General features: G+C 37.3%; 2 protein-coding genes across 7 annotated transcripts in view; both read right to left on the bottom strand.

The window, feature by feature from the left end:
- LOC134225461 (beta-arrestin-1) overlaps positions 1–13,586 on the bottom strand; it is a 295,165-nt gene that overhangs the window by 164,896 nt on the left and 116,683 nt on the right. The gene's annotated exons all lie outside the window — the stretch shown is intronic.
- On the bottom strand, positions 1,642–2,722 carry LOC134221001 (trypsin 5G1-like). The gene has a single exon (XM_062700173.1). The coding sequence runs from the start codon at positions 2,651–2,653 to the stop codon at positions 1,934–1,936; it is 720 nt and encodes a 239-aa protein (XP_062556157.1). The 5' UTR covers positions 2,654–2,722; the 3' UTR covers positions 1,642–1,933.

The following is a 13,586-nucleotide window of genomic DNA, read 5'->3' as shown; positions in this document are numbered from 1 at the left end:
CGTCTTCGGCGGACATCAACAAGCAGTTTTACAAGAAAAATCACCAATGAAGTTCTGTGGAATAGTTTGTTGGAGATGGAAGATATAATAAACCTAAGCCCCTTCCTACGCTCCAGTTGAAGAAACCAAAATGGAAGACCTGATGCCCAGCCTTTGCTTGCTAGGATCCTTTTGCGGAACACAATTCTTAGCATTCTACGTCGAACAACCGAAGGTTTCTTCGAAATTATCCACTTTGGTAGGTATTTCGGTACAAAATCTTTGTGCGAGCATGCAAGTGTGCCAACTGGATGAGCGTATGTACAACGTTGCCCTGCTACAGGAGCTTGTCGATGGTTTACCGTCGGCATTAAAAATGCAGTGGGCCTTTCATCGGCAGAAGATAAGAGATGTCACGCTACTGGAATACGAGAATTTTCTACAGATTAACAATCTATTTCTATTAATTTTTTAAGTATTAAATTTATGAAAAAATGTAACAAAACATCATGTTAAAAAAAATCAGTTCCAAAAGATGTTTACAGAATTATAAAAACGATTTTTATAAGAAAATCAGTTTAAAAATCGCTCTAACTTGATCTAATATCAACCAAATTCAGAGGAGTTTTCCTCCGGAGTTTTCTCCAGGATTTCCTCTGGAGAGATTCCACCAAGGAAATTCCTTCGGAGATCCCATGAAATTTTTCTAGGAATCTCTTCTGGAGAAATCTCCGAAGGATCTCTTGAGTAATTCCTGGGTGGTCTTTCATACTGCTCTAATAAAAACGCACATTTCAACATGTAAAAGTTTTGAAAGGCAAGAAATGTTTCTGTAGTGGTTCGAGACATCTCCCCCCTCCCCTTCTGGAAAGGGGGTCTCCATATAGATGAAACACAAATTTCTACATAACTCGAGCACTAATCAAGCAAACGGAACCACATTTTAGTATATGAATGTTTTTGAAGACAAGAAGAAATGTTATTAAGGCGGTTCGAGACCCCTCTTCAGGGGAATCAAATGATTAAATAAATTGCGAATGTTGAAAAAGAATCGCAGAATTATTCAAATTTTAGGCGAAAGGAATTTTGTGAAGTTTCGAGAAATCCCCGATTTTTCTCCGCATTGACTTTCAAATCCCGCATTGCCCGAGTCATCTTCATTGATGCGTAAAAATTACACCTTTGTACATAATTTACAGTAGATCAAACTTCTAAACAATTGAAGCGTTTGGAATCATTATATCTACACCCTTTATAGAGGTGAAGAATTGATATACGATTATTTGTGGCTTCAACATTCGGAAATTTTTCAGTTTTTAATGTTATCAAAAATAAATCAAATATAATATATTAACAATATAGCTCACTTCATAAATCTCCATATATTAGGAGCAACGGACAGCATAATCACACCATCTTGCGTCACAAAAGGGTAACTAACGCCTAAAACGATAACCAAGGGGTGCCATAATTGCAAAAATTACACTTAATTTACAATGTTTAGCTATTTGAATAATTTTTTTTTTAATTTTTTTCATACTAAGGTATCAAGAAATGGAGTCAAAGGATAATTTCTAGCATATTATTTCGACATGTTATACTGCATATTGCATTCTACTTTTAAACACCCCTCGGAAGGTCTCTTTATTACATTGCTTGCCCTTTGTGACACCGCGTCGCTACTGTGTTGTTAATATAGTATATTTGAATAAATGTAATTGAAAAGAGGATACTGCCAAAATAGATGACTACTACTGTAATAGAATTTTATATCAGAATTATTAAGACAAATCGTAAGAAAATACGGGGCTATCGAAACACTAGAGATGAATATTTTTCTGGAGTTTTATTTTTGGTATATTTGAAATAAAATTATAAATAAATTATCTATCTATCATACAAAACTAAGATATCTATCATCGCTCATTACTAATGTAACAGTCGAAGTTCCACTTCACAGTCCACTGATCTCCTTCACCCAATCGCGAACGGCGGCCACTCTAGCGTACACTCCAGGATGTCCTGCTTCGGCACAACCAACTCCCCAGGATACCAGGCCGACTAGGGTCTTGCCCCGGACCAGTGGACCGCCAGAATCACCGTGACAGTTGTCCTTACCACCCTCCAAATAACCAGCACAAAACATGCGATCAGTTACTTTGTTCTTCTCGGAGTAAGCACGAGTGCATTCTTCCTGGGATATTTTCGGAACGTAAAGAGCCCGAAGTACATCACTTGACTCGGCCGGATTCTGGGTAGAGCCCCAACCGGAAACCTGCAAGCAAGTCCCCTCCTCAATTCTGTCGTTACTCGAGGGCAGTTCAGCGGGACTACAGCGTTCGGAAAACTGTACCTCCTCTGCCAACTCCAGCAGTGCAAAATCGTAGTCAATTTTAACCGCATAATATTCCGGATGGCGGTAGATTTTGTTCACATTGATCAGTTGACCACCGGAAGCATGCTGGCTGGAACCGACGCGCACCTTTAGTTTTGTATCTTCAGGGTAAGCACAATGGCCGGCAGTCATCACCCAGCGTTTCGAAAGTAGCGAACCTCCGCAGAAGTGGTCGGAACCATTCCAGCTCAGGGACACCTGAAAGGGGACGTCTTCCACGGGGACTACAAATCCACCAACAATGCGACCACTACTGGACTGGAAAGGGATGAGAAGCATCGGTCGAAAGAATGCCAGCACAAAAGCTTGCTGCTAACAAAACGATGAAGCGAGCCATTTTCTATTAGGTATACGTTTGAACTGCAATTTGGATGAACAGTGGAGTGGGTTATATAGCGCAAAATATCAAGTGTCGCGGATTTGCTGGATCTGGATTGGATTGACAACAACCTATTAACATCCAGTTTCTTATCTAAGAGGTAAATATAAAATAGAATCATTCACGAATGAAGTATATCGATACTAAATCAAATCGATTTATAAATAACTTCTGGGATTACGATCCTTAGTTTAGGATCACGTGAATATGACTAAACTGTCCTGGTTAAACCTGATTCGTATTCACTGATTCAGTGCATTTTTTAAATTATTTCCAAGAGTTTCAGGAATCAGTTGGATATAATCTTGAGGTAGCGGAGACGAGCCAGCCTCGGGCTGAAAGTCTCCATAATAAAAACATGAAAAAAAAATCTTGAGGTTCGAGGTTCAATTCGAACGAAAAAATCAACCGCACCTTGATTTCTGATAGCATTCTGGAATAGTATTTCAAAAGAAGCATGAATACCACTAGTGCCCCATCTTTGAAAATGACCGTAACAATACTGATGATAATCGATGAACTGAGATAGAGCTTCAGAATAATAAACCTTCAGAAAGAATAATACCGCAATTATAAAGAAATGCACATTCATTTTACATCTTTATTTTTGTGTAATTAATTGTCAAAATGCAGCAAAATTCACCTGATGTCGTATCCTTCGGAACCAATTCTGCATATTTCCCAAGCGACAACTCCGCATTACACACAAACACTCACGCCACCGCGCTATACTCGGATTTCCCGGAAGCTTTTCCCTTATCGCCACCGGTCATCATCGTGGTCATCATGCTCATCAGTTGCTGTCCTACGCGGGAATCGCGTGCAGCAACCCACCCACACCGCACCGCGCCATCAAACGACCTTTTTTTGTATCCGACTGATTAGTATTGGTCGCTGGTTCCGGTATTTCCGCTCCGTATTATCTTTCCTTCGCCGCTGCAAAGAAGACAAGAATGACGGCACTGACCACGGTTTGTGACTCGCAAGGGTAAGATGAATAGAAATGTTTATGACTCGTTGCAGGGCAAGTTGCCCTCCATGTTCTTATTTTGGCGTGAGGCAATCGATGTAACGATAACTGACAACGTTATAAACGATACAGAAGTAAATGTGAATGTTAAAGGACCTTTGAGACTTTCGTAAAATACCGCAATTATAAGGATTGATTGTTGGTATGGCGTGTATCGACGTTCTGGTTGCGATGGTATTCATTAGTTAACGATAGTGGAAAATACGATTCCCCGAAGATCAGCAGTGATGTAACGTGATAGCCTTTTAGTGATAGTTGCCGGGTTGCATAAACCTGTCAGAGTATATTGTTTTCCTTGATGTCACGAAGTACTAACCTGGAATGGAAGAAACAGAATTAAATAATATATTAATGATTTGCCTGTTTCAGTTTAGATACTTTTCCAGATAAATTCGAGGAATTTTCCGAAAATCTACACATTTAATTGCTTATGACAAAAACGGTGCATAAGTGCAAAAATGGTTAACTATCGTACTGGATAAAGCATTATTTCTTGTAGTTGAACTCAGATTTTGAACGCAAAAAAAATGTATATTTCCAGGTTTATTCGCTTGTTTTAAAAAGCCCAGTGACATTTGACCACACTATTCGAACTCAAATAAACTGAAATTTACATTCATTTAGCTGTGTTAAAAATAAATAAAACAATATGCAGTTTTACTCAGTTACAGATAACCAGTTTTCAAGCGTTTAGCGCTTAGACAATTGAAGAAGGTTTTACCACGGAAGATGACTAATTATTTCCACGTTTATTAAGGATTACTCGACGAATGTGGTAACGTCAGCACAGTGCTCGTATATAGCACTCCAGCTTTCTTCAAGTGCTCATTGAACTACCTTAGCAACAACCATTACCCATACCAGTCACTACGATACTACAATGCATGTAAACGCATAGGAAATATGAATATGATGAAGTGGGAATTATTTCGAGTTGAATGGAGAAGCGTCGGGTTTTTCAATTATTTTAAGGTGACATTGCCATTGTTGATCTTCCAGCTAAGTTGTTAAAGGATCGACCCTATGAGCCCTGTTGGATCTCATGCTTCAGACGGCTGTTTCTATCTCCTGTAGTAATGGGGCGTCGCACCCTTGGTGGCTCATGCTGAGATGTTGATGGTTGATCGGACGTCGAAACTTGAAGCAGTTACTCGAATCTACGTTTCAGCTGATCAGTTTTGTCGGAAAGTAACTGGTCTGTTGCGTCTTTCACGGGCGTCCTCGGATTCATTCTTGTCCCACTCCATTTGTTACGACTTTATCCCTTTCGTCGAACTGGGAGCTTTTGCCGTCTGCAAAAAAATCGATGGCAAAACTCGTATTTGGCTACTCTGGTTCTTGTCCGCTTTATAGCGGCCGTAGCTGCTCTACGCTCCTTAGTTTTCCTATCACTATATATTAGAGTGGGGCGTCATGGTCGTTTTTTCAAATCAATGGTTTTTTGAAACCATTATGGGACCCAAACTACTGTGCAGAATTTTGGCCCGATTGGTTGCTTTCACGCTATCCGCGTCGCGTTTGAAGTTTGTATGGAAATTAGTATGGGAAAAGGTTTTTTTTTGCATTTTTACTTCTAGAGGCCTCAGTTTATCGTAAACCAAGTGGTATAATGCGTTGAAAAAGAGTATGGCAAAGAATACCGAAAAAACTTTTCCTGAAAATGGTACGTTGTTGAAACATCCGCGAAAAAAGTTATAACGCTTCGAAGATTGATTGTTCAAACCATATGAAAAAAATCGTGTATTCTGCCAGCACTGCTGAACTACGTTGACCAATACTTTAACTGAGTGTTATTTCAAAATTATTGTCTTAGGGCTTTGGAGTGTGGAGAAGCTCGACCGGAATCCCGTCCTTTCCAACGGCATTGCCGATTTACAGCTCTCGAACAGCTTTTCTAACTTCGTCTAGCGTTGGTGGCTCCAACGGATTCCTCAATCCTGATGCTGTTTGTGCCCTCTGCGATATGTGATAACATCTGAAAAAGTACATTTTCTTATCTAATAAACGCTGGATGGCAAGCGCGGCGGCGTCGCCGCGGACATTTTGGTTTCAGCGCCCTGCTGATCTACAATTTCTCACCGCGGATATTTTTTTTACGGGATCACCATCAATCATAATCATATTTTAATATCGATGGATTTGGAATCTCCAGAAGAAAGTCTGCAGAATATCCAAAGAATTCCGAAAAAAAATGTCGTTATTATCCCGCGGAAAAAAATCCGAAGAATATTCCACAGCGAAAATTCTTAAGAATTACTCCTAAAAAGAATTAGTCTTATTTACTTCTAGAGAATTTATAGCAAAGAAATTCAAAGGTATTTGCCGCATAAAATTTGAATAATTTGCTGAAGATATTTCGGAGAACTTTCTACGTAGAATCCGAAAATATTACCCAATTTCGAATAATTCACCGAATAACTTTCCGCATGTTGGCCAGTGTACATATGTTTCCAAATTCTGGCTTTTTTTCGATATTTGAAAATTTTCCCAACACGGAAAAACATAAATTTAAATTAAACCAAAAAAGCTTTAATTTTTCTATTATTTATATATATTTTTTTAAATTCCAACCATTGCACAGTGTTGCTTTTTGGCGATTTCGTGCGCTTTTTTAATAACATCGTTTCTGTTGATTTTTTTTGCTGTAGATTTGTTTGGAGAAGACGTTAGATATGATAGTGTTGCAATATACTGTTGGCCTATTGGCACACACATATCAAAAGAACAATTTTTATTTAGAATCTATAGCATTTACATAAACTTAGTGTATGCACGTAGAGAAAAAAGTGGGACATTTGGAAATCTATTTAACTCACGTGTAATTTCGTGTAGCAAACACAAAGAGTTCAACCAGTGGGTAAGAGTAGACATACAGCAGTTTCAGTGTGTACTAAAAAGTTGTGCGCCATTTTGCGCGGAACAAGTCACACGATTCTAAAACACCCCTAGGAAAAAAGCCACGACATTTTCTCAAATAACTTTTCAATTTCAAGAGATAGAGCTTCGCCAATCTTTTTACAAAACGTGTATTTTGTTGAACAAACAACTTTGTAGAAAGTGGTAAAAATGCACTGAAACATAGAAAAAAAAGTTAAGCTCAAAAACTGATTTCAGTGGACCTTCACAGAAAATGCTTCACATATCTCGTACTATATAGAAGTCATAGGTATGGGGCCTCTTTTTGGCAAGAGTGGCTCGAAATACCATCTGCTTCTGGCTTTCCTGAAGACACTAGGCTCATATCTGGTTTCGATGGTTAAGCAAAATTCACTTTTTAGGTGGATTATTCATTTTACAGATTTTCTCCAAAAAAAAAAAAAGGCCCTTTTCATATCTAACGTCTTCTCCAAACAAACTACGGCGAAAAAATCAAGCAGAAACGATGTTGATTAAAAATATGCGCACGAAATCGCAAAAATTTTGGTAGTGACCCAAAATTTTTCTGTATGCTGCTGCAAAACAGCAAATGCAGAAAAGTTGTTCTACGAAGCTCTGGTTCAGTGCTGGTTAAACCATATCCAAATTTAATTTATCGAACCTTTATGCGTAAGCCTGCGTTTGCGATTCAGCAGGAAAACATCGTTATAACATCACTTATTTGTTAAAAATACATTTTTCTTCAAAGCTTTGGGCAGAAAATCTCGTGAACAAATAAAAAAAATCCAAATAGCGTTAAAAAGAAGTCTTCCGCAATCTATTGTACAAACATGCAAGATTATGTTCTCATGTTCTATGTGAAGAAAGTGAAATCACATGATTTGATAAGATTTTTTTAGCTTTTGGTGGAAAGTCTTTACTTGTCATAACACGAGTTCGTAAAATTCCATTTAATTCTACACAACTAGAAATATTATGTAAATTTACGTTTATTTTGATGAACATATTTGGAGCATGAAAATAAATGCAAAAATAAACGAATGAATGCTTTGATTTTAAATCTGAATCAATTTAAATTTACATGATCGTGTAAAAATAAATTAGATTTAATTGAATCATAAACTAATATTAACCCTCTAGTGCCCAAGACCGCCTTTAGACGGGGTATTTTGATTATTTTTATAATTTTCAATTGATCAGATTTTGAAAAATTTTTGATGTTGATCAATAATATAAACTTCAATGCATGTTTAAATGTGGTTTAGAGACAACTTTCAAATTTCCACACATTTATAAAAAAAAATATTGAAAATTTAGTAATATTTTTGATTCTCTTGTTTTTTTTATCTTATGCAACTGAAGAGTAGAAATATATGTAGTTTAATATTTTTCACAATTAACCTTATTCAATAGAAGGTTATAGTGGTGAATATTACACTCTACAATATTTATCCAACTCGTTTTGGAAAATAAAAAATTAACTCTGAGAGTCAAAAAATACAAAAAAGTCAAAGCATTGAACGGAAAAATTGCAAAAATCCCAGCATTGAACCAGAATTTTCAAACTCTAATTATGTCGAAAATCAAAAACAATTAATAGATTCAAGAAATTATTCAAAAATTCTAAAAAATAAAAGGGTGAAATTAATAAAATCGTGAATTAAAAATTTGTAATACCAAAAACCGTAATGTTTAGATCCCGATTTTAGAAAGCAAAATACTGATTTACGAGCAAAAACAAAATTTAGGTTGTAGAGGGTTAATTTAAATTTACATGACTGTTGTGATTACATCATATACAGTTTATGTTTACATTAGATACTATTTCACGTGCTGTTTAAATTTCATTATTTGTTTCTATGGTACTTGATGGTACCTTTGACAGATACATATTTCGACCTGAACAGTGAGGCCGTCTTTAGTGTTTCGTATTTGATACTTGCCTGCAAATGTGTATCAGCGTTCGTTTATTACGTAACACAAAATCAGGACTGGTAGCGATGAATGCCGTTCAAAATAGTGATTTGGGACCAACATTGTTGAAAAACATTGACCAAACAGTGACTATCAAATGCACTTGGTGAAAATTAACCAAATAGTGACTTTTTGCATGAAGTTTCCTTTTGAACCGGGTATAAAGCTAGCTGCATTAGGAATTGTTAGAATTGCATTCGAAACAGTTAATACTGTCCCATTGTTTCCTATTTATTTAGCCAGATCGGACTATGGGATCGAAAGTGATGTTAATAAAATTATTTTGAGCTTTTCAGTGGAAAATCCTCACTCTGTCATAAGTAGACGAGTTTGTACAATCCCATTTAATTCCACCACTTAATTGTACCTTGACAGATACGTTTATTTCGACCTCAACAGTAAGGTCTTCTTCGGTGTCTGTACTAAGTCCGTACTAAATGAGTCGAGTCAAATTATGGTTGTCTTATAACAAGTCCCAAAGTTATGGCCAAAATACAAATTGCATAGAAAATTGCGTAAAAATGGCACTTATCCTTAACTGGTTTTGCTCGCAACAAGTTGCATTCGACATAGAATCCTGTTCCATTGTTTCCACTATAGTTATGGCCCGAAATACTATTTTATAACACACGAGAAAGGCCTCCATCAACGCATAGGGTGGATTAATCTGGGATTTGACGTAGGACTACGTCATGTTTCTTTTCTTTGGGTGTTGAAGGATACACTTTTACGATTGCGAAAATCAGGGGACCGTCACGAAAATATGATAGACTTTAAACTTCAATATCTAAGATGTTTCTCGATAGGTTTTAATTTTTTTGGACCATCTCGATCAAGGATGAGTCAACGCTTCTTCGTATTTGTTTGAAAATCTGATGTTTAACTATTTATTATTGATAATTGATAAAAAAAAGTTTAGAAATAGGTCAACCAACCAATCACGTACATGCATCACTAGCACAGACATCAAAAATCAATCACTTGCGGGTTTGGATCTAATCCTCAGTTTGAACAAGGTTTCACGCAGAACAGACGCATCAAAGCGATCGCTGCCAGGCAGACTACAACAGCATCACGGAGGGCGCTAATAACATTTTCAAAAAGAAATCCATCGCATTGGTGGTGGTGTTCGATGTATTGCTGCAGATCATTCAACCTCAACGAATTGGCATTTCCTTAGGTAAGAGAAAGGGTTGGCCATAAAAATAGCACTGTGGCGATCACGCACCGTCGGTGCCGATGTGCTGAAAATTTAGCCACAAATTATGGTGTCAGCTAGTTGGAAAGCGAGCATTGGGAAAAGAAAAATTGGATTCTTCTCAGGACCAACATTTTATGAAAAGTAATTGTTAGATCGCGAAATGGACTGTTTCGATGACATCAGGTTTGGCGTAGTAGCTTAGTTACTGTTAGTGATTCCATCAATTCAAATTTACCATGCATCATCTCTCCTCCGACGCGCTATCAAATTCGCTATTTACGATTTTGAGTTTTGGTACTTTGAAGAAAGTTTATTCCGGATAGTCAGATCAACCTTCTTTTGTATAAAAATGGTGGCTTTTGTATATTATCAATGAAAGACATACCTCAGTGGAAATCTATCTACGTCAACCGCCACCCATCGGTGAACGTCGCTCGGACAGACGAATGCCAAGAGATAATGTTTTGTAATATGAAGAAACTTCGACTTGAGTCAAATTTCGTGACATTATTCCTTGCAACAACAATACGCATCTTAGATAACCAACATCTCATAGCTTCAAATTCAGAATTCTTGCGAAAGAAATTCTTAGGATTTTCAGAATCTGTCATTCTCAGAATGGTCCGTTGTCTGCAGAATCCCGATCAAAATGAAACAACGCGCGTCGAAAGGCTTTCTTATATCTAATGAAGTAATTCCATTAAACCCCGCCCTTCGTTAATCGTTATGACATTATGTTTACACCTATATCAGATCACAAAGAAGCGGAGCTTAACAGGCTTAATTTATTGAATACAAGAAATCTGGCTTTCCAGCGCACGCGAGACCTTTTTGATCCGGGATTTCGCTGAGAGCGGTTGAACGAGATTTTACCTGCGCAGAGCGGACGCAGCGGAGCGAACACAGCAGCATCGAAGGCGTTCTGGTAGCATTTTCAAAGGAAAATCATCCAGGTGGTGGTGGAGGTCTGCTTTGGTGGTCGTCATTTCAACCTCAGCAACAAATCAAAATCTTGTGAGGAAATTTCATTTGACTGCTTACTGACGCCATCCATTTGAACAAACTCATTTCACAAGTACACTCATTTCAACTCATTGCATCATCTCCCTCCGACGCGCGCGCTTGGGTTGTGCTACCAAAGGGCACTTTCTGTCGTCGCTAAACGATGGTAACCTGGAAAAATCGATCATTTCTAATGACTAACGAAACAAAACCAAGAGCAATACCAGAAACTTTCACCTTCCGTCGACGACAGCCAAATCGAAAAGAATTTCCAAAAAAATTTTCACCTTAGTGAAAAATGTCGTTTAACTGCCTTAGGGCCAATTTCTTCACCTTCAGTTAACATTTAAGCTGGTAAGCTTACCCATACGTTTCAACCTGGTTAAAGGCTTAAGCGGAGGTGAAGAGATTGACCTGAAGTTTTTCAAATGGCGCATTATTAAAAAACAATAAATCTTTCCAAAATCGTCATTGTCATTTAAAACAGCCGAACAGTCTGTTTTTATTTGGGTAAACAATTCTTCCCAACAGTCAAAACCTCTTCTTGGATAAATAACCCAGAAGTCCAGAAAAGGACTGTTTGTAATTTATTCTTGAAGTCCCGCTCACTTTGCCACCAGCGCTATAGCAAAACGATGCATATGCGCTTCCATTGCGGGCGGAAGTCGAACGATTGCAAATTAATATATTTGTGTTTGGTTTCGCGCCACCTCCGATTCTAACATTTTTCCTACATTCCGGACATTTTTGAGCATAATATCTTCTAGGATTCTGATGACATCCACTGGAAAGATGAACAGAGTGGCTTCGAAAGTGGCGATGCCTTCGATGAGTCGTTCACTTTTCCACGGCTGGTTCATCCTACTGGGAGCTACTTTCAGTTTCTTGATTCAGTTGACATCTCCGAGCAGATTACACAATGCTAATAAATCATTTAAGCAAATTGTGATGAAAAATACCCTCCATTTCGTATAGCTTCACAGTCCTACATCACCTTTGCGTACCAACCCGGATTGGGCTGCACCCTTTGAGTTTTTTCAAGTGAGATTTCAGAATTGGAAGCCCCTAAACCGCTATTATTCCAGCATCATTGGAATCGTCAAAAAATGAATCACAGAGGGGTTAAAGGGTTGACAGTTCATATACTAGATATACAAAAAAGCGTGACACAGTGAAAGGGGGTTGGGGTTTCTATAAATCTCAAGAAGTAGTGGACGTCATATTTGTGTGTTAAGTTAAACAGAACGGATCATCGAGTCTACCAATTCTCTAACGGTGTTTGAGATGGCTACACTCAGCTGCAAGTAAGATTCACAAAGTACGTCACGTAAAAATGATCGATTTTCAACTCCCTCTCCCCTTCGTCACACTGTTTAGCATTAAACCTCTAAATTTTTGTATAAATCATTACGCTCAAAATTCCATTCTTTCTAAAATTTCTACAGGAATTCCTTCTAAAAATTATAGCAATTTTCAAGTAAATTTGTGAAGGAATTTTTAACATTCTTCAAATACTACTCGAGTGATTGCTTCGGGAATTCCCCATGGAATTCCTTCAAATATACCTTCAGGGTCATTCTGCAACTTTTTTCGAGAATTCACCCTGAAACTACTCTGTAAAATTGCTTCGGAAATCTGGGTGCATTTTGATTTTTTATTCAATTAATTTCATCACTAAACCATATTTAGGAAAACCTTTGATAATTCGTCCGAATATTTCCTTTAGCATTTATTTTATTTATCATCAGACTAAGACCGGGTATTTTCCTGTGCTTGCTATAAAGACTTCTCCATTCAGCTCGGTCCATGGTTGCACTTTCGCCAACCACGCAGTCTCTTGGAGGGTCCGCAAGTCGTATTTCTTTTAGCAATTCCTACGAAAAATCCTTAAGGAATTCTTTCGTCTTAAGAATTTTTAAGAAATCATACCTGAAATTCTTTTTTAAAAATTCTTTCAGCAAATCCTTCAAATATTACTACAGCAATACATTCGGAAATTCCATTCCTTCGAAAATTCCATTCTTTCTAAAATTTCTACAGAAATTCCTTCAATAATAATTATTTCAATTTTCAAGTAAATTCATGAAGGATTTTTTAACATTCTTGAATTACTATTCGAGTAATTACTTCGGAAATTCCTCATAGAATTCTATAAAATATACCTTCAAGAAATTGGTAACTGTGTTTCCAAATTACATACCGTTAAACTCAAACTAGGACGCTTAAGCACTTTCTGATATATAATCATCCCCTGATTTACTCCTACATTTTTAATCACAGTGTTTTAAATCACCATTGCAATCGCCAAGTGAAGTATTCATCTTTTGGATCTGAACGTATTTAATATGTGCAAGATATTGCCGAAGAATGTTTTGCAATTTATAAAAAGGTCGGCTTCACCATTTGATTCAAACCTCGGACACCAGTGGAGTTTGATTCATATTTCAGACACAAAGATTCAAACATCGGACACCTGATTAAACAGTACTTGGAAGAATAATTGAAAACAATTCTCACCTGCACGCACAAACAGTCTTTTAATCATTCCGTTGCATTGCTTTAGCATATCTTATAAGAATGTAGCTATACTAAAACATGCTAAATCTATTACTTCTTTCTACCCAGCTTGATATTTCAGAAAATTTCCCATACTAATTGAAGCGTCCGAAGTTTGAGTGTGTCCGAAATTTGATTCTCCACGGTATTACGAAATTACTTCCAAACATGCATTCCTTTGGACGAGCAAGTA

This window comes from Armigeres subalbatus, chromosome 3 (genome assembly GCF_024139115.2).
Source record: "Armigeres subalbatus isolate Guangzhou_Male chromosome 3, GZ_Asu_2, whole genome shotgun sequence".
NCBI lineage: Eukaryota > Metazoa > Arthropoda > Insecta > Diptera > Culicidae > Armigeres > Armigeres subalbatus.
Note: the sequence above shows the minus strand (reverse complement) of the source record. Positions and strands in the feature narration are given on the sequence as shown.

Excerpts from the sequence above, each read along its gene's own strand:
- LOC134221001 (XM_062700173.1), bottom strand. The coding sequence starts at position 2,653 with ATGCTTCTCATCCCTTTCCAGTCCAGTAGTGGTCGCATTGTTGGTGGA.